This window comes from Phyllostomus discolor, chromosome 9 (genome assembly GCF_004126475.2).
Source record: "Phyllostomus discolor isolate MPI-MPIP mPhyDis1 chromosome 9, mPhyDis1.pri.v3, whole genome shotgun sequence".
Classification (NCBI taxonomy): Eukaryota; Metazoa; Chordata; class Mammalia; order Chiroptera; family Phyllostomidae; genus Phyllostomus; species Phyllostomus discolor.
Window position 1 is genome coordinate 55,991,951 of NC_040911.2, and position 19,419 is coordinate 56,011,369.

The window sequence follows — 19,419 nt, forward strand, 5'->3', positions numbered from 1 at the left end:
ATGTGATCTGAGGCAAAGTCCCTTTGGAACTAAAGGTCAATTTAACACAAGAGGCTACACATGGGCATCCTGGGATGCTGGCCTGGCAACAGAAGCTTCCTGATCTGGCTGCTTTTGTTGGTGGAGAAGGGAGCAGGGCAGGAGTGGGGTGGCCACATCCTATAATGTCTTTGAGTGTCCTAGTAGGGAGGGAGTGAATTTTGCTCTTCTCTTATGCAGACATTTGCCGCTACCCTTTCATTCCGGCGTGATAACAATGAGCTGTTACTCTTCATACTGAAGCAGTTAGTGGCAGAGCAAGTGACTTACCAACGCAACCGCTTTGGGGGCCCAGCAGGATACTATTGAAGTGCCTGAGAAGGATTTGGTGGACAAGGTATGGGCACAGGTGGGAGAGCAGAGCCAGATTGGCTACCTGGGGAGCTGTTAGTCATTTTGGGAACAAACGGTTCTTGCACTGCCAGTGAGTGGGCAGGTCTTGGATGACAGCCATTTATTAACTGTATAATGTACTGAGCAGTGTTCCATGTACTCAATTTTGACAGTCAAAAGAGGTGAGTTCTGTTAGTGTCATTCCATCCTACAGAGGAGACAACACAGGGCAACTAAGTAGCTCACCTGAGCTCACAGGCAGTTGACAGAGCTACGATGGCAAGCTGTGTCTAACTCTAGACCATGACACAGCCAACTTCTGCCTTGGTTGAGTTCGCTCTGCACTGGAGATAGGAACCCTGTCTGGCTTATGGTGCATGGGCCTTAGAAAGTGAACTGAACCAAAGATTATGTGGATTTGAGCATTCTAGAATCCATTTCCACAGCTTACTTGACCTTTCTTTTAGGCCCGTCAAATCAACATCCACAACCTCTCTGCCTTTTATGACAGTGAGCTCTTTCGGATGAACAAGTTTAGCCGTGATCTGAAGCTGAAGATGATCCTCCAGCAGTTCTGAGCCTCCACAGTCTACTCATTCTGGCTGCGAAGTAATTCTGGTGCTCACTTTACTTTGTCCTTCAGGGATACAAAAACAAACCACTGGGGGGACACAGAGTGTGGTGAGGCCAGGGCTGGCAGCTGAAACCGTCTGACTTCCCAAAGTCTGCTGGGCTTGGGCTGTGGCTGTGTCTGGGAATGTTGCTTTATTTCTCCCTTTCTTCTTGTCTTATCATCTTAGGTGGGCATGATTTGCCTGTGTTTCTTTTTCAACTGCTCAGTAACTCACCACTTGAAGTCTGCTTCCCCTTCATCCTGGATCGAGTCTGGTGTGTTCAAGATACCCACTGTTTTTAAGTGACTGAGCATATAAGGGTGTTATGAGAACTGTTGCCTTCTTGGCTTGAATTCTATGTCCTTGCTGTTTTGGTAACTTTGGCTGAAGAGCAAGTTCAAGACATTGGTAGTATTTTCTGAAGTCTATCCTGCAGGTATATCTAGGCTTCTGCAAGTAGAAAAATCAGGTAGGCAGAAAAAGAGTACAATTCCTCTACCCTCTAATGACACAGCTTGGTTTCCTACAGGTGGAAGGGTCAGAGGGGTTGATACGATAATGAAGATTACTGCATACCCTGGCTGTGTTCATCTATTTTTCCTACCTAGTCGTTTCCCCATTTTCTCATTGTTTGTACATTCTCTTTCTGTGATTTGAATTTCTAATAAAATTAACATCTAAATACTGGTGTCTGTTGGTCTCGGTTCTATCTCAGTATCATAATGCAGGCTTTCCTGGACTTCCCTTGAAAGCCGTTTTCATCTTCTGCCTTTGGTGTTCTGAAAGAGGTATATGAGGCTAGAAGAGCTGTTTTGTTTGTGAATGAACAAAGCCAAAATGGTGTGGATCTCCCTAGGGAATTCATTTGGCAGTTGCTGTCCACATGATCTCTCTGTGGGATCCATGGGAAGCATAGAACATACTTGTACACCAGGAAGGATTGTAGGTAATCTGGCCTCATTTCTGATTGGGCAACATTCTTGCTGATGTCAGAAATGTCCAAACCTGTAGAGAATTTTTATGTGTTTATGTGAACCAAACTAAGACAATTACTGGAAAGCAAAATCTTAACAAATTGAGAAAATGTTCTGGAGAATAGCAGTTCTGCAGTTTATTTTATATGTTATAATCAAAAGAGGAGGTGTAAGAAGGGTTATATGAAATTCATTGGTGGCAAGTTAGCGAGGCAGGAAAAGGCAAAGCCAGGAAATCAGATTGGGTAAAGAAGAAAATGAGACAAATACTTTACATTGGTGAGTATAGGACAGTAAACATTTACAACACATGGAGTTGTTATATTAGGCAATAATATAACAGTGGGGGGGTTACTGGTTGGGTGCTCTGGTAGAAGATTGTCCTGAGGGATCTGGATTAAAGGGGATTGGTTGTGGACATTCCAAAGGTATGTTATTGTAGATACAAAAAGACAGCAGAGAGACTCAGTTAAGGTAAAGCCAGACCTTTATGTCAGGACAGGCCTAAGACATGACTAACCATGACTTGCTTTTAGTTAGGCAGTTTTAATTTCGATCATTCTGTGTAGTTACTTTTGGAGTTTGTAGGGTCTACCATGCAGGCCTCCCCAGAGCTTGCCAGGTTTACTGTGTGGCCCTTTTTTTTGTGTCCACACTTAGTCTGTTCAGCATGGCCATCCATCCCTGCCTAGAAATGCCAAGGCTTGATCAGCTGCTCTCTTGGATGGGTGGACACACAGTTTCAGAGGTTTTGGGGTGTTTTTTTAAAGGCTTTATTAATTTACTTTAGGGAGAGGGAAAGAAACATCAATGTGTGATTGCCTCTTGCATGCCCCTTAGTAGGGAACTGGCCTGCACGCTGGCATGTGCCCCAACTGGAAATTGAACTGGTGACCCTTTGGTTCACAGGCCAGTGCTCAATTCACTAAGCCACACCAGCCAGGTGTTTTGTTTTTTTTTAATTGTGTTGGCCAAAAAGTTTTGTATGGTTTTTTCCATAAAATAAAACACATTTTTCATTTTCACTAATTACTATTGATTTGGATATTTTGAGTATGTTGGCTGTCACCTGTGTGGTATAACGATTATTCTCAATTTGTTTCTTAATTTGATTGCTATCAACTTCAACTGGTCTGATAAATCAAGCAAGAAATCTGCAGCATGAAACTTCACAAACCACTTTTCACACATTGGATCAGTCATAGCACCTCCATACAACTAACTGCAACAAATCTTTTGCATTTCAGTTGTGTTTTTACCTTTCTGGAAATAAAGCATATGCTGAAAACGCTTATTTTCTTCCATCTTCAATATTAAAATGGCTATGCAAAAAATTCATCAATTTTGATTATTTTAAAGCACACTGATGTGAGGAACTGTAACTACAATCTAACAAAATTGTTTTGATGAAGTTAAAGACAACTAAGCACTACTAGAGCCATCTTGTGGGGGAAAAACAAACTTTCTGGCCAAACTCAATACCTGCAATTTAGTAGAAATTGTCTGCTTGAAAGATATCTTGTCCAAGTTTTCCCTTCTAGAACCTTCCAAGATGAGCCCCTCCTATGAAAGCTGTGAAGATATTGATGAATATGTCTCATTCCCTCATTCAGTTCCACAAATCCATCTTGAGAGTCTAATAAGCCCCAGGCCCTGATGGGGACAAGTCAGACATGGTCTCTGCCTGGTTGGGGGCTGGGGTTAGATTACAGTCAATGAAGGGAAAAAAGACTATGAGAAAGCAAACCCATTACTATGGGAATGAACAGGGCAGAAATGACAGAAAGTTACCCTTGTGGAGGTGGAATCTTCATGAAGATGGAAGAAGGCAGCCAATGCAAGGGTGGATGTGGCTGAAGCAGACCTAGAACAAAAGGTGATGGCAAAGTTGGGTGGAACCAGACTGAGAGGGTTTGCAGGCTGAGAGGAAAGCTTTTTCTTCTGCGTGCAGAACACTTCGGACAGATGTGTGCATTTTCCACACCAGGCAAAGAGTTCTATGGTCACAGACCAGGTGTCTTACAGTTTTAAGTCAGGTTTGACACTACCAGGAGTCAGCACAGATCCCACAGGTTAAGGGCTCAGTCCTCAAGGACTGCCCCCAATTCAGAAACAAGTTAAGTAGTAGGTACCCAGATCACCCACATCTATCAGATTTGGCTACAAATTAGAGATTTCCATGAGCTCCTCTGGTTTGATAATTTGCTATAAAGACTCAGAACCCAGGGAACAGTTTACTTACTATTATTGATTTACTTCAAGGGACATGCTAAAGAATACAAATGAATAGCCAGGTGAAAGATACATAGGGTGATGTCCTGCATAGGAGCTTCTGCCCCTATGTTAGTGACATTTCGGGTTCTTGGTTCTTGACTTCACGCAGGAAAGATATCACAATATGAGTCTAGGTAATTTTGAGAGTACATTGACTAAAGCTGGGGACAATGAAACAAAAGAAGAGGCAAAATCAGAGCAACAGGGGTGAGCCAAGGTGGAGTTGTCTTGGCCCTTTGGAAATGTGAGGAAGAGTCAAGCCTAGGTGTGGCTGTCTTGGCCCTTTAGAAAGTCACAGAGACAGAACAAGTGAACCAGCTGAGTGCATGGACTCAGGAAACAAGTTATTGAGGGAAAAGAAGGCCCCTTGGAGAAGTGCCTTAGGAAAGAAGAGGGGGAAGTCATGGCCTTGCTGGATGGGGAGAGATAGAGCAAGCACATGCACTGGGTCCTTTGTCTTAATGGTTTTTATCTGTTTTCTAAAGACGAATTTTAGGGGCAGTCTCGGGAGGATCTCAATAGAATATTCATCAGTTTTCTAGGTGTGTCCTATAATATACTGATTCATCAAAAAGAGCTTATAGTGTCAGGGTCATGGTCTTTACTGATTGGTTGGTACTAGGATAGCAAGTCATTAGTCATTACATGTGGTCCTGATGCCAGCCATGGCATCGCTTCATCTGGTTTTGCTGCTTTTCTAGGCCTCGTACTGAAAAACAACTGAGGCCTAGACTTTATCACTAGTTTAACCAAAACTGTCTCTGTGGTCAAGAGACCCAAGACCCAATCTTGTTCCTAAGATTATTTGATGCAGATCAGAATCTCATTGCCCTGAGAGTTTAATGCTTAAGAGAGTGGTCATGCAAGGGAGGAGGCAAATGTGTCAGGGTGTTGAATGAGGCCAGTTTTAAATCAGCTGTCTCAATTTCCTCATTACACTTGCCAAGGAATTTTCCTAACTTCTTACTAATCCTGCCTCACCTAGAGTTTGAGATACACTACTTTCCCCGAATGTGGAGATGTTCTTGTTCACTAACCCAGAAGCTCTCCAAATCTTTTCTTTTTTTTTTTTAAGATTTTATTTATTAATTCTTAGAGAGGAAAGGGAGGGAGATAGAGAGAGAGAGAGAGAAACATCAATGTGCGGTTGCTGGGGGTTATGGCCTGCAACCCAGGCATGTACCCTGGCTGGGAATCGAACCTGGGACACTTTGGTTCCCAGCCCGCGCTCAATCCACTGAGCTACGCCAGCCAGGGACCAGATCTTTTCAGTTAGGGCTTTTTTATAGAGGTTTCATTAAGTAGACATGATAATTAAATCATTCACCATTGGTGAGGAGCTCAAACTCCAGCCCCTCTTCCCAGAGTCCAGGGGCTGAGGCTAAAAGTTTCAACCTTCAAATCACCTGGTTGGTTCCCCTGGCATCCAGCCTCCATTTTTATAGGCTTTCAGTCAGTCACCTCCTTAAAATAAATTCAGATGCGGTTGAAAAAGGCTTGATTTAAATAACAAAAGATATCACCTTTACTACTCCAGAGCTGTTTTTAGAGCCTGTTCAGGAATCATGGTAAAAAAACAAGTATTACAAACAAAAGACGTTTCTATGGTTCTTATCACTTAGGAAATTACAAGGATGTTAGGAGTTCTGACCTGGAGCTGAGACAAAGACCATATATATATTTCTGATTTTATCATAATATCACACAGGTCTAATAAGGCCCAAATGTAACAGCAGCCCTTATGATTGTAAGCAGGAGAGGAACATAGTCCAATATATTTTATAAGATGATCACAGTTGGCCACTGTAAATTGTACTGAAGAGAGAAAAGAGAAAGAGTTAAGTGGAAGTCTGTGGAATAGCCTAGAGATGGTGATGGTCTAGACTCAGGGGATAGGGAAAGTGGACATATTTTAGATATATTCTGCAGGTAGATTAGACAAGATTTAGTAATAAATAAGAAATAGGAGAAAAAAGAAACCATGGACAATGACCAGATTTCTAACTTGAGAAATAGATTGAGGTTTAGTGGGACGAACTAGGAGTTTCATTTTATATGTATTCACTTGCTAGAAAGGCTAGAAATGTCTTTTAGACATTCAAGTGGAAATGAGAACTTTTTTAAAGATTTTATTTATTTATTTTTAGAGAGGGAAGGGAGGGAGAAAGAGAGAGAGAGAGAGAAACATCAATGTGCGGTTGCTGGAGGCCATGGCCTGCAACCCAGGCATGTGCCCCTGCCATGCTTTGATTCACAGCTCGCACTCAATCCACTGAGCTATGCCAGCCAGGGTAGAAAATGTGAACTTTTAAGGCAGGTTTGAGTTTGGACTGCTGAGGAGAGGTTTGGGCATGAGCTGTGGTCAACTGGCAGCTGTCACAGAGAGAAATAATTGCTGAAGGAGACTTGAGTGCCCACCATTTGAGCCAGCAAACGACACTTAGGAATGGGCAAAAGGTGGGAGGAAAATTAGGAGAAGGGTATTTATGGGAGCCTGAAGAAAAAAGTCAAGGAGGCTGAAGTTAGTTTAGGTCAAGATAGTTGAAATATCAGGTAAAATGACAAACCTGTCCACTCCTCTATGTTTCACTGAAAATAAGATACCATTTATTATAAGAATCACATTATTTTATGTACAACTAAGGCAAAAATACTAGCATTTGGAATGATTAGATGTCATTAACCATAAAATATCCTGTTAGCATAGGTAGATATTAATAAAGGAAGGTAGCAAAAGGAATCAGACATTAATAAGCATAATCAGCTAGGGAGCATAAGCCTATTTAACCAGGTAGATACAGCTTCACAACTCTCTCCAGGGCATCACAGCATTTCCTCACAAGGGGCATTAACACCCCTCCCGCCATCCTATAGTGATAAAGGACTGGCTTTTTGATCTCCAGTGTTCACTCACTCAGACTACGGAGAGAGGCCTATTATGCTCATGCATAATAGGAGCCAAGATGGTGACCACAGAGGTATTTAAGTCCAACCTGGGGAGGGAATCAAGTGGTTTGAGGGTGGACCCATCAGAAGCCTGTGAAAGCTTGGGAAGTTCATTGGTTAATCTGAAAAAAAGTACCTGGTCCATCTCAAGCCAGAGATATTTTATCCTAGCACAAGGCTTTCCCTCTCTCTCTCTCTTGTCCAGTAACATGTGCTCATCTGTTCATTTGTGCATTCATAGAAACCATGTACATCTAGCAGCCACCTGGGACCCATGACAGACTGCATGGGCACTAAAGGAGTAAGCTTTAATATGACATGGAAATTCTGGACACTGGCCTTTGTTTTGGCCTTGATGAAGACAAGGTGGATTTTTTTTCTATAGTAGGACAGAGATGGAACATTGGGAACCCAGGAGGGGCACTCTTATGATTTTGCATCTGGCACTGTGGCAGAGTAGTAAAAAGCCAGGAAAATTCATATGCAAGTAGAATAGGGAAACTGAGACAGAAAATTAAACAGAATCAAACAATTTGAAAAACTTACAGTCAGCGAGTCAATCACATGACTGTATCTTCCCTAATTGAGGACACTTAAGAGCAAATGGTTTATACCTCTCTTCCCTAACCAGATAGTACATCATAGTTTAAATTACCCTGGTGTGGGATAGAGAACATAGACCCAGTTAATGCCATTTGTGCCAGCTAACCCCAAGGACATATGAAATCAGGGGAACAAATAACAAAAATCTAATTAGTGCCAGACAGACACAAGATAAAAGTAAAAACAGTAAAGTAGACCAAAGAATAATCCTGAACTCCCCTATACACTCATTTTGATGCATCAATATATTAAAATGCATCGGGAATGCTGATGACTATTCCTGCTGAAACCCTCCCCTAAGATCTCACCCACAGAAGAGAGATAAAAACCACCAGATGATGACTCTGTACGGGCTCACCCTGGAGCATGCCCATTCTCTTTCCTGGGTGTAAACCATTTACTTCCCCCTAAACTCTAAAGTTTCCCATGAGACTTGCAACCAGGGGAATAGTGGAACAGCAGCAGCTCATTCTGGTCTTACCCTTGATCCTATCTCCAGAGAGCTCTTTTTTCTCTGACTTCCAAGTGAGGTAAAAGCAGACCACCTTGGCTCACTCATTTCCTATAGCATTTCTAGGGAGCCTAAGCAGAGCACTGCCTAGGCTCTCTTCTGTTGCTTCCTCTAACCTAAGTCCTTCCTTTGTCCTCACTATTGCCAGCTTTTTATAAATGTCCTCTCAAAATTACCTGACTCGTGTTATGAAGTCTTTCCTATACAAAGTCAAGAACCCACATACTACAGGCTGGCCTGAGGCAGGCTTGCTTGGGCCAGGCTTATGTCCAGTAACAGTACCACAAATAATCCTACTGTGCCAAAGTTTCCCATATCTGAGTCTCCTGGAATGCTTTCCTTGTGACACTGCAAGAGCTCCTCTTTCATTAGCAATACTGATAGTTAAGAATGTTGGAAATTGTTTTAAATGTGCATCTTAAGCTGAAATATGGTATTTGTGGTACTATGAAGTTGTGGTGACTTTGACAAGCAATATTATTTTTAAATATATTTTATTGATTATGCTATTACAGTTGGCCCATTTCCCCCCCTACATTCCCCCTCCACCCTGCAAACCCTCTCCCACCCACATTCTCCCCTTTAGTTCATGTCCATGTGTCATAAGTTCTTTAGCTTCTACATTTCCCATAGTATCCTTGCCCTCCTCCTGTCTATTTTTTACCTACCATCTATGCTACTTATTCTCCATACCATTTCTTCTCTTCTCCCCTCCTCCCACTCCCCTGTTGCTAGCCCTCCATGTGATCTCCATTTCTGAGGTTCTGCGTCCTGTTCTAGTTGTTTGCTTAGTTTGCTTTTGTTTTTGTTTTAGGTGTGGTTGTTAATAATTGTGAGTTTGCTGTCATTTACTGTACATGATTTTTATCTTTTTTTCTTAGACAAGTCCCTTTAACATTTCATATACTAAGGGCTTGCTGATGATGAACTCCTTTAACTTGACCTTATCTGAGAAGCCCTTTATCTGCCCTTCCATTCCAAATGAAAGCTTTGCTGGATAGAGCAATCTTGGATGTAGATCCTTGCCTTTCATGACTTGGAATACTTCTTTCCAGCCCCTTCTTGCCTGCAAGGTCTCTTTTGAGAAATCAGCTGACAGTCTGATGGGAACTCCTTTGTAGGTGACTGTCTCCTTATCTCTTGCTGCTTCTAGGATCCTCTCCTTCATTTTTACCTTGGGTAATGTAGTTATGATGTGCCTTGTGTGTTCCCCCTTGGGTCCAACTTCTTTGGCACTCTCTGAGCTTCCTGGAAGTCTATTTCCTTTGCCAATTGGGGAGGTTCTCCTTCATTATTTATTCAAATAACTTTTCCACTTGTTGCTCGTCCTCTTCCCCTCTGGTACCCCTATAATTTGTGTGTTGGGAACATTTAAGATATCCTGGAGGTGCCTAAGCCTCTGCTCATTTTTTTGAATTTCTTGGTTCTCATCTTTTCTGTTTGGTTGTTTTGTTTCTTCCTTCGGTCCACTCCATTGATCTGAGTCCCAGTTTTCTTCCATCACTAATTGGTTTCCCTGTGCATTTTTCCATCTTTTCACTTAGTGTAGCCTTCATTTTTTCATCTAATTTGCGACCAAATTCAACCAATTCTGTGAGCATCCTGATCCACCAGTGCTTTGAACTGTGCATCTGATAGGTTGGCTATCTCTTGGTTGCTTAGTTGTATTTGCTGTGGAGCTTTGATGTGTTCTTCCATTTGGGCCATTTTTTCCTGTCTTGTCATGCCTGTTACGTATGAGGGGAGAAGACTTAGGTGTTCACCAGGGCGGGGCAACCCAGTCCACTGGGTTGTGGCACTGTATGTGGGAGCTGGGTCCCAAGAGGGAACAATGGTGCTTGCTCCACTCTCTGTCAGATTTCAGAACCTTCTGTCACTTCCCCCAAGCAAACTGGGCCTTTCTGGTGCTGATTCCAGTGTGGGTGGGCTTGTGTATGTTTTAGGACCCTGTGGGTCTCTCCAACAACTCTCCTGTGAGACTGGGAGTCTTTGAGCACCCTCAACCTCCACAGGTGTTTTTCGATTGGTGTTTTGTGGCTTTATTTCCTGGTGCTGGGATCCAGGGATTGCACAGTCTGTCTCACTCCCCAGTTTCACCTGGTTTATCTGCACAGGAATGTAGGACCACCTGGTCAGCAAGTTGCCTTGAGCACAGTGCCTCGCTTCACAATTGCCGCCCTCGCTAGGTCTGCCCATTGCCACCTCACCCCCTGGTCTGCCTTCTGCTGTCTTGCACACCCAGTGCCACTGCTTTTTGTGCCTTGACCCCTCTCCGCCTGGCTGCCCGACTTCACCCCCCCACCTACTGGCCTGGATAAATATGTCTATTTTAACTCCTTGGTTGTCAGACTTCCATACAGTTCTGTTTTCTGTCAGTACTGATTGTTATTTTGTTTCTAAATTGTTGTTCTTATTTTGGTTGTGCAAGGAGGCTCAGTGTGTCTACCTATGCCTCCATCTTGCCCAGAAGTTGACAAGCAATTTCAATGCAGTGTGAGTAGTTAAATAGAGGGGAGGTAAGGATATAGAAATTGTATATGTAAAAACTCTTGAGAAGTATGATTCTTAAAGGCAGCCATGAAATGGGACAGCTAGTAAGGTATACAGGATAAAGTGAAGTCTTTTCTTTGGTATTTATTTTAGGATTGAACAATTAAAATTTGTATTCATAATATAAAAGCTTATTAATGGATTAATCTGAAAGATAATTTTGAGTGAAAAAAATAAGATGCCAAAGATGTAGTATCATATGCTGCACATAAGAATTTCAAATATAATAATATCATACATTATTTATATATATGTTAAATATGTTAAAAATAGTTAATGATAATATTAAATGTATGCTTATATATTCTTATTTTTTCATATCGGTTTATTGAGCTATAATTTACATACTATATGATTTTAAGTGTACAATTCAATGGGTTTACAATCAATCCTCACAATCAATTTTAGACCACTTTCATCTATCCCCCCAAAACGCATCCCCATCAACAATCACTCCCCTTTCTTCTTCTACCTTCTCACCTCCAGCCCTAGGTAACCACCAAATTACCTTCTGTCTCTATGGATTTGTCTATTCTGGTAATTTTATATAATAGAATATATAATATATGATGTTTTGTGATGGGCTCCTTTCACTTAGCATTTTTAAAAGTTCATCTGTGCTGTATCAAGTGTTAGTGATACAGAACACAGCCAAGAGGGGGCGTCCCAAAAGGGATTTGGAATGGGGTCCAGAACTCAAGGTGTCTAGGAAATATTAGAAAGACGTATAAGATGTCCTCACCCCCTTTCCCCCAAAAGGTGTTGAATTGGGGGAAGGAACACATGGAACAGGAACATGCAGGGGCTGTTTTGTACAGCAACAGCTTTGCAGCTAATCCATGGCATGGTCATTTACAGTATCTACAGCCTTTGGCTGGTCACTTATATATGTTAAATAGCTGTGGGCATGCTCTGAGCCAGGGGATGGAAGGGACTCCCCCTCGAGATATAACTGAGGGGCAGGTTCCCCAAGTTATAGCACGTGTGTGGGAGCTTGGAGGAAGATTGGCTCCATGACATGGGGCCATGCCTGCCCAGGACTCATGGTGGGATGCCCAGTAAACTTGGAAGGATACGGGAATGCTGGCAAGTGTAGCCAATGGTGGGAGGAGTCAGAAATGGGGCTGCAGAGGAAGATTGGCATGGGGATTTAAACCAGACTCGGCAGCCATTAAGGGAGAGAGGACCACGTGGCTGTGGAAGTGCGGAGAGAACCATGCGGCTGTGGCAGTGCAGAGAGTACATGCAGCTGTGGCAATAGAGGGGCGAGCCACACACTTCTAGCAGAGGGGGGACCCTGCAGCCCTGTGAGAAAGAATCAGCATGCATCTTTAAGCAGAGAACTGCCACTTGGCTTTGGCCGAGTGGTGACCCTCCTGCCACAGCTTTGCCCAGAAGAAACCATGCATTTTGGCCAGAGTGGGGACCCCCACAGCCTTGGCAGAAGAAGACCACGCAGCTTTGGGGTGCTTTTTTGGCTATATGGCCTGGGAAGCAGGAGAGACTTTGCCTGGAAGAAGGGTGAAAGAACTCTTCCCAGTAGGCCATGAGAGGGCTGCATGGCTTTGGATTAATTAGAGGTCCTGCCTGGATGGCAACACAGCTGATTGGTGCCTGCAGCTGGAATCACAGATGTCTACTTCTTTCCTTCAGATACAGGTACCCCAAATTAGGGCAGGGGAGAAGGAAGTACTGTGGGCATCTGTGGGTATCCAAAAGGACTTTGATATTTTAATGAAGACATCAGGGTCCACTACTTTAAGTCTGTATAGCTTCAAATAAAAACATTTCTTTTCCTTTCACAAATCTCTGGCATTGAGAGACGTCTTTCCTAAGGTGGTGGACAATCGAACCTAGCTTTAATAATAGTATATAGTAACCTCCTTGGCCCTGTGTGTGGGTGTGTTCTGTAACAGTTTTTGGCATTCCTGGGTGGGCCAATAATTTTCCCCCCCATCTGTTCTGTAACATTAGTACTTTATTTTTTCTGTTGCTGAATAACATCCTATTGTATGGAATGTCACATTTTCTTTATCCACTCATCAGTTGGTAAGCATTTAGGGCTTGTTTTTACCTTTTGGCTATTATGAATAATGCTACTATGTACATTCCTGTAACAAGTGTGTGGACATGTGTTTTCCTATTCTTTTGGATATGTACCTAATTGCTTTGTCATATGGAAACTCTACATTGAATCTTTTTGTGAATCCAGCAGACTTTCCAAAGTAGCTGCACCATTTTGCATTCCTATCATCAGTGCATGTGGTTCTGATTTCTTCAGATTCTGTGTAACATGTTATTTTTCTTTTTAATGTTAGCCATCTTTAGTGTTGAAGTGGTTTTCTCATTGTGATTTTAATTTGCATTTCCTTGATGGCTATATGGGGCTAAGCATTTTTTTTCATTGTGTATTGATCATTTATGTATCTCTTGGAGAAATATCTATTCATATTTTTGCCCATTTTAAAATTTGATCATCTTTTATATTATTGAGTTATTAAGAGTTCTTTATATTCTAGACACAAGTTCTTTATCAGATCATGGTTTCCAAATATTATTTCCCATTCTGTGGATTGTCTTAACTTCCTTGTTGGTGCCCTTTTGTGTGTGTATATGTATATACGTATATATAATATCCATCTTGCATATATATACACACACACACATATATATCCTTCTTATATATATATCCTAGTAGATAACCTAGCATACACTTTATTTAGGATTCATAACTTTATTTAGATTTACCTTGTAAACCTTCTGAAATTATCCTAGATTTTATCAGGTGTATATAATCATATTCTGTAATTTGCTAAGAGTTTATAGGATAGCTGAAACTTGATTCAACTTCTTTCATGCCTATGCTGTCCCCTCACATTGATGATTGCTGAAGTCATTTTTTAGGAACAAGTCCAGGATGCCTTGCAGGGCCAGGGGTTGATCTGGCTGAAATTGAGGCAGATCAAGCAGCTTGGAAGACCCTCTATGGACCTCCTCAAACTTTCTCATTATACCCTCTCTAATACTAAACCTCTTCTCTCAGGGGCAGAGATTTTTTCCATTATTTTTGAATACACAGTATACGAGGCCTGTCCAGAAAGTATCCAGCTATATACTATACGAAAAATAGAGACATTTATTGAGAAGATATAAGAAACATTGCACATAGGGAAATTTCACAGCTCAGTGGCACCTTGGGACCTCACACAGTTCTCTCAGTATCTCTTCCACTGTTCAAAACACTCTGCAAAAGCCTTTGTTGGTGACTGTGAGCAGAGGAGTGAACTGGATGGAGGAGAGGCAAGAGAGGGAAAAAATGGGACAACTATAATAGAATAAACAATACAATATTAACAAGTAAAAAAGAAAGAAAGAGGCAGTGAATAAATAAGAGAGGAAAGAAATCCTTTGTTGGGGATCGCCATCAGCTGCTGCATCATATTTCCCAAATCTCATTAAAGGTCTGAAATCTCTTCCCTTTCAAAGGTGATTTAGTTTTGGGAAAAGCCAGAAGTAACAGGATACCAAATATGGGCTGTAAGTGGTGCTGAGTCAACTGGGCGATTTGATGCCTTGCCAAAAAAACACACAAAACATGGTGCATGAGCAGGCGCATTGTCATGACCAAAGCTGCCAATCACCAGTTGCCCATAGCTGCAGCTGTTTGCATCATATTGCATCTCTTAACCAATGAAGGACATTGAGATAGGCTCTTTATTAACTCTTGGCCTGGAGGGCATACTCATCATGAATAACACCTTCCCAATAAAAAAACACAGTTAACATGATCTTCATCTTGCTGCAACTTTGAAGCATTTTATGTCACACTTTTCTTTGCACTGCATTCATTGTATTGTCCCTGAAAGCATTCTGAATCATCCAATAGTTTCTGTGGAGGAATGTTCAAGCTTAACACAAAATCTGGTGGCAGATTCATTCTGCTCTACTTGCTCAGTCATTTTGAATGTGATGGGCACACATAACACATGCTTACTCAATAGTGTTCTACTGCCCACACTGATTAGTACAGTGAACTCCTCTTTGTTTACACATGCACATTCCAGTCCACTATCCTTGGCTGCTAGGTTGTTACATCAATGTTGTGAAAACATTCTCACTTTATTAACAATGGCTGGGCTTTTTCTGGATAGATATATTGCATGTTTTCTAACTGCACATGCTTAGGAATGCTTCCACTTATACATATTTGTAATAGTGTGCAGCCAAGGGGGGCCCAAATAGGCATTTGTAATGGAGTCCAGAACCCAGGGTGTCCCAGAAATGCTAGAAAAATGTATATAGGATATCCTCCCCCCACAAGTCTGAGCTGGGGGATGGGACATATGGAGCAGGGCCATTGAGAGCTGTTTTGCATAGCAACAGCTTTGCAACTAACCTCTGGCATGGTCATTTAACATGTCTATAACTTTTAACTGGTTTCACAGATATGTTGAATAGCTGTGGCCATGCTTTGAGGTTAATTCATGCACTGCCCCCCAGTCTGCTCTGTAACAAGATGACAAAGCTCACCTTCATGTTAATGTGTGATTTCCCTGAACAAAGACAAATCTGATCCTTTATTCAAGTACACACTGTTTTTTGGAATGTGCCCTCTGATGTGTCCTTGCTTGCCAGCTCAGCAGTAAAGTTCATTCCTTTTCATTAAATCATCTTGGAGTTGTCTTTTGGCTTGCAACTAGTAAGCAATTAAACTTGGTTCTCTCCAGTAATGCTTTAAAGCACAAAAGTTAAAAAAACTTCTTTTATCCTCACTTGAGGACATTTTTTTCATTGCTTTTTAGAGATAGAGGAAAGGAGAGCTATTGAGAAGGGGAGGGAGAGAGATATCGATGTGAGAGAGAAAAAAAATCCATCTGTAGTCTCTCCCAGGTACCCTGACTGGTACCAACTGCAACCCAGGCATGTGCCCTGACTGGGAATTATACTGAGGACCATTTTGATTTACTGGTGGATGCTTCAACTGAGGCCACAGAGGTCAGGGCTAATTTTTTTTTTATTGCTACAAAATCACATTATTTTCTCATTCATCTTACAATTCAAGTGGCCATGGCCAGCTGCTTCAGCTCTGCTCCATGTATTTTTCCATTCTGGCTCCCAGGCTGTAGGAACAGCCCAAATCTGGGAATGGGTTTAAATGGCAGAGGGAAAGAGCATGAGCCTTCCATGCCATGACTCTTTAGGGAACCACACTCCTGATGGGGAAGGGGTAGTGTTACAGAACACACAAGGGGGGCCTGGGGACGATATACTATTATCAAAAGAAGGCCCCGGTCCCGTTATGTCCGTCCTAGGAAGACGTCTCTCAATGCAGAGATTCGTGAAAAGGAAAGAAAATGTTTATTTAATGCTATACTAACTTAAAGTAGTGACTCAATGTCTTTATCAAAAAAATCCTAAAGTCCCTAAAAAACACCCACAAACACACAGTCCTTCCTTCCTTCCCCCTTTGCCCAGTCCAGAGTACCATATCTCAGGAAAGGAAATAGAAGTCCATGGCTTAGGTAGTCTTCTGGTTCTTCCCAGTTAGAACTCCATCTCGACTGGGAGACCTCCCTGGATTCCCGGCACCCTCGGCTGAGTCACCAGGATCTCTGCTAAAACCAGGTGGTGGTTCCCCCTTCTAAAGCTGTGGGGGTCCCCACTCTGCCAGGCACATGGTCCTCTCTCTCAGGGCTGCAGGAAGGGAGAGTCCCCCACTCTGCCAAAACTGCATGGTCTCTCTCCTCCAGGGCTGCCACGTGGTTCTCCTCTCTCAGGGCCTGCAGGAGTCCTCCACTCCGTCAAGGCCGCGTGGTTTCTCTCCTCAATGGCTGCCGTGTCCATGGTTTTAAATCCGTATGTAAAATCCCCCCCCCCCGCCCCCCCCCCCCCCGCCAATCTTCTTCTGCAGCCCCATTTCCGACTCCTCCTACACTTGAGCACACTTGCCCTCAATCTGCTGTCTTCTCCAGCTTTTCTGGTCGCCCATCGTGGGTCTGGGCAGGTGTCACCCCATGTCATGGAGCCAATCTTCTCCCAGCTCCCACGCAGGCGCTGTAACTCAGGGGACCTGCCTCCCAGGTCCCTTCTTGGGTGGAAGGTCCCTTTCCATCCCCCTGGCCTTGAGCATGGCCATAGCTATTTAGCATACCTAAGTGACCAGCCAAAGGCTATAGGTATGCTAAATGACCATGCCATGGATTAGCTGCAAAGCTGCCCTGCATGTTCTTGCTCTGTGTGTCCCTCCCCCAACTCATACCTGTGGGGGAAGGGGTGAAGACACCTTAAAATCTCCTGGACACCTTGAGTTCTGGACCCCATTTCAAATGCCTATTTGGGGTCCCCCCTCTTGGCTGCACCCTGTAACAGTAGTGATATCTCCTTTAAAAGTTTTTTAAATTGATTTTAAACTTTTAATGGAGATAACTAAATTAGTGGCTTTTTTCTAATACTGAGACAATTTTTAATCCCCAGGGTAACCCTACTTAATCAGGATATGTAGGGAACCGATCTGCCTGGCAATGGGAATTGTAGCCAGCCCTACTGAAAAACCCAATAGGTGTGTTGTGGCAAGCAGGAGCCAAACCCACAGATCAGTTCTCCCATGGGAAACCAGGTCTGCATTATAATTAGGCTGCTTTGTGACTGCTATTGCTAAAACTCCCCCACCCTGAATTCAGGAAGCAAATGTTTACTGCATATCTCCAAAGTAAGTTCCTGAAATCTGTGCTAATTTCTCCCAAGGACTAAAGTGTAACCAGACCTATTACTCTTATTGTTCCCTTGCATTTGCAACATTTTTTTCTTGTTAATCTGTAAGAAGTAATCAGTAACATCCCTTCCACTGGTATCTGTAAAAGGTAATTACCTAAAGCAAACCTAAGTATAATGAATGAAAACCTTCTTTAATGTATACAATTAGAAAGGCAATAAAAGCTTGTCAACAAAAAGCTGTCAAGGCAAGGGTCAGTGTGCTCTCCTTTTGAGAGAGTAGCCATGATGTCCCTTTTCCTCCACAGGACTCGGTAGTCCCTGCGAGTTTTGTCTCGTATCTCATCATAATGCCATGGACTCTGCTGGCCAGTGTTCATATCAAGGATATATCAATATTTTTTAACATATTGCTGCAATCAACTTGCTCATATTTTCTCTATAAAAGTTGTATCTGTGTTCAATAAGATTGACTTAGGGTTTTTTTCTATTTATATTATCTTCAGGGTTTTTTTTTTTTTTGTATCAGGGTTATACTAGTTTCATAAAGTAAATTGGGGATGACTTCTACCTTTTTTTCTGGAAGAGTTTTTATGTTTAAGGTTTGGTAGAATACACTCATTCCAAATGGTCTTTATGTCTTTTGGAGGGTAGATTATTTTTTACTGTCTTTTTATTTCCCCCATTGTATTGGTATTTAGCTTTTCTTTTTTCTTTCTTTCTTTTCTTTCCTTCCTTCCTTCCTCCCTCCCTCCCTCCTTCCCTCCTTCCTTCCTTCCTTCCTCCTTCTTTCTTTCTTCCTTTCTTTCTTTTCTTTCATCAGAATAGAAGCCTTTTATTTTTTTTCACACTTATCATGCCATGAATTCATAGGGAATGGGTTCCAACAGTTCAGGCTCCTTTCCATTAGTTCTCACAAAGTGTGCTTCTTTCGGGGAGCAGGCTGATGCTTCAGTTGAACCCAGGTACTTTTCTCTTTGGCTTCCTTCTTTTTCTGATCATTTTCCTTCACATATTTCAGGAAGCTATCTCGACTCTTTGAGTGCTTTAATATGCTCAATTTTATACATTAATTCTCTTTGCAAAAATCTTGCCGTTAACTTGTTTGTTTGCAACAATGCCCACTACATGCTGGGTAATGTTATAGACTCTTCCAGTTTTGCCATGGTAACATTTGTGGGGCATTCCTTTTTGAATAGTGCCCATTCCCTTAATATCTACAACATCACCTTTCTTGTAGATTTGCATGTATGTAGTAGCCAAAGGAACAACTCCATGTTTTCTCCTTTTTCCCTTTGTGTTAGTCATGTTGGTGAATTACTGGAAGATGGCGGTTCTGGCCAAAAAGAAGAAGCTTTTCTTCTACTTGAATTAATTTTAGTAATTCTGTGTGTGTGTTATTTTAAAGATTTTATTTATCTATTTGAAGAGAGAGGGGAAAGGAGGGAGACAGGGAGAGAAACATCAATGTGTGATTGCCTCTTGTGCACCACCTACGGGGAACCTGGTTTGCAACCCAGGCATGTGCCCTGACAGGGAATTGAACCAGCGACCCTTTGGTTCGCACACCTGCACTCAATTCACAAGGCCACACTAGCCAGGGCTCAGTATTTTGTGTTTTCTTTAAAAGTATTCATTCCAATTAAACTTAAAACTTTATTAATAAATTATATGTCAAATTTTGCTTGTAATTTTAAAATCTTATTTGTAGTTTTGTTCCCATTGTCATTCCTAATGCTTTTTCTATGTCTTCTCTTTTTTATCTTGATACTAAAGTTTTGACTGCTTTATTCATCTTTTCAAACAACTGGCCTTTAACAAATAGTTCTACTGGATTTTATTGTTATTTTAACAGCAATAGAAA

General features: G+C 42.1%; 1 protein-coding gene and 1 long non-coding RNA gene across 2 annotated transcripts in view; one reads left to right on the forward strand and one right to left on the reverse strand.

The window, feature by feature from the left end:
- The window catches only part of MCM2 (minichromosome maintenance complex component 2), a 19,785-nt gene extending 18,115 nt beyond the window's left edge, over positions 1-1,670 (forward strand). Inside the window, 3 exon segments of the mRNA XM_028523997.2 lie at positions 220-324; positions 326-376; positions 840-1,670. Coding sequence (XP_028379798.2) covers positions 220-324; positions 326-376; positions 840-950 — 267 coding nt within the window. The 3' untranslated portion in view covers positions 951-1,670.
- The window catches only part of LOC118496748, a 19,900-nt gene extending 481 nt beyond the window's left edge, over positions 1-19,419 (reverse strand). Inside the window, exons 1-2 of the long non-coding RNA XR_004899308.1 lie at positions 19,409-19,419; positions 12,602-12,608 (exon numbers count right to left, since the gene is read on the reverse strand). This is a non-coding gene — a long non-coding RNA (uncharacterized LOC118496748). The remainder of the gene's footprint in view (positions 1-12,601; positions 12,609-19,408) is intronic.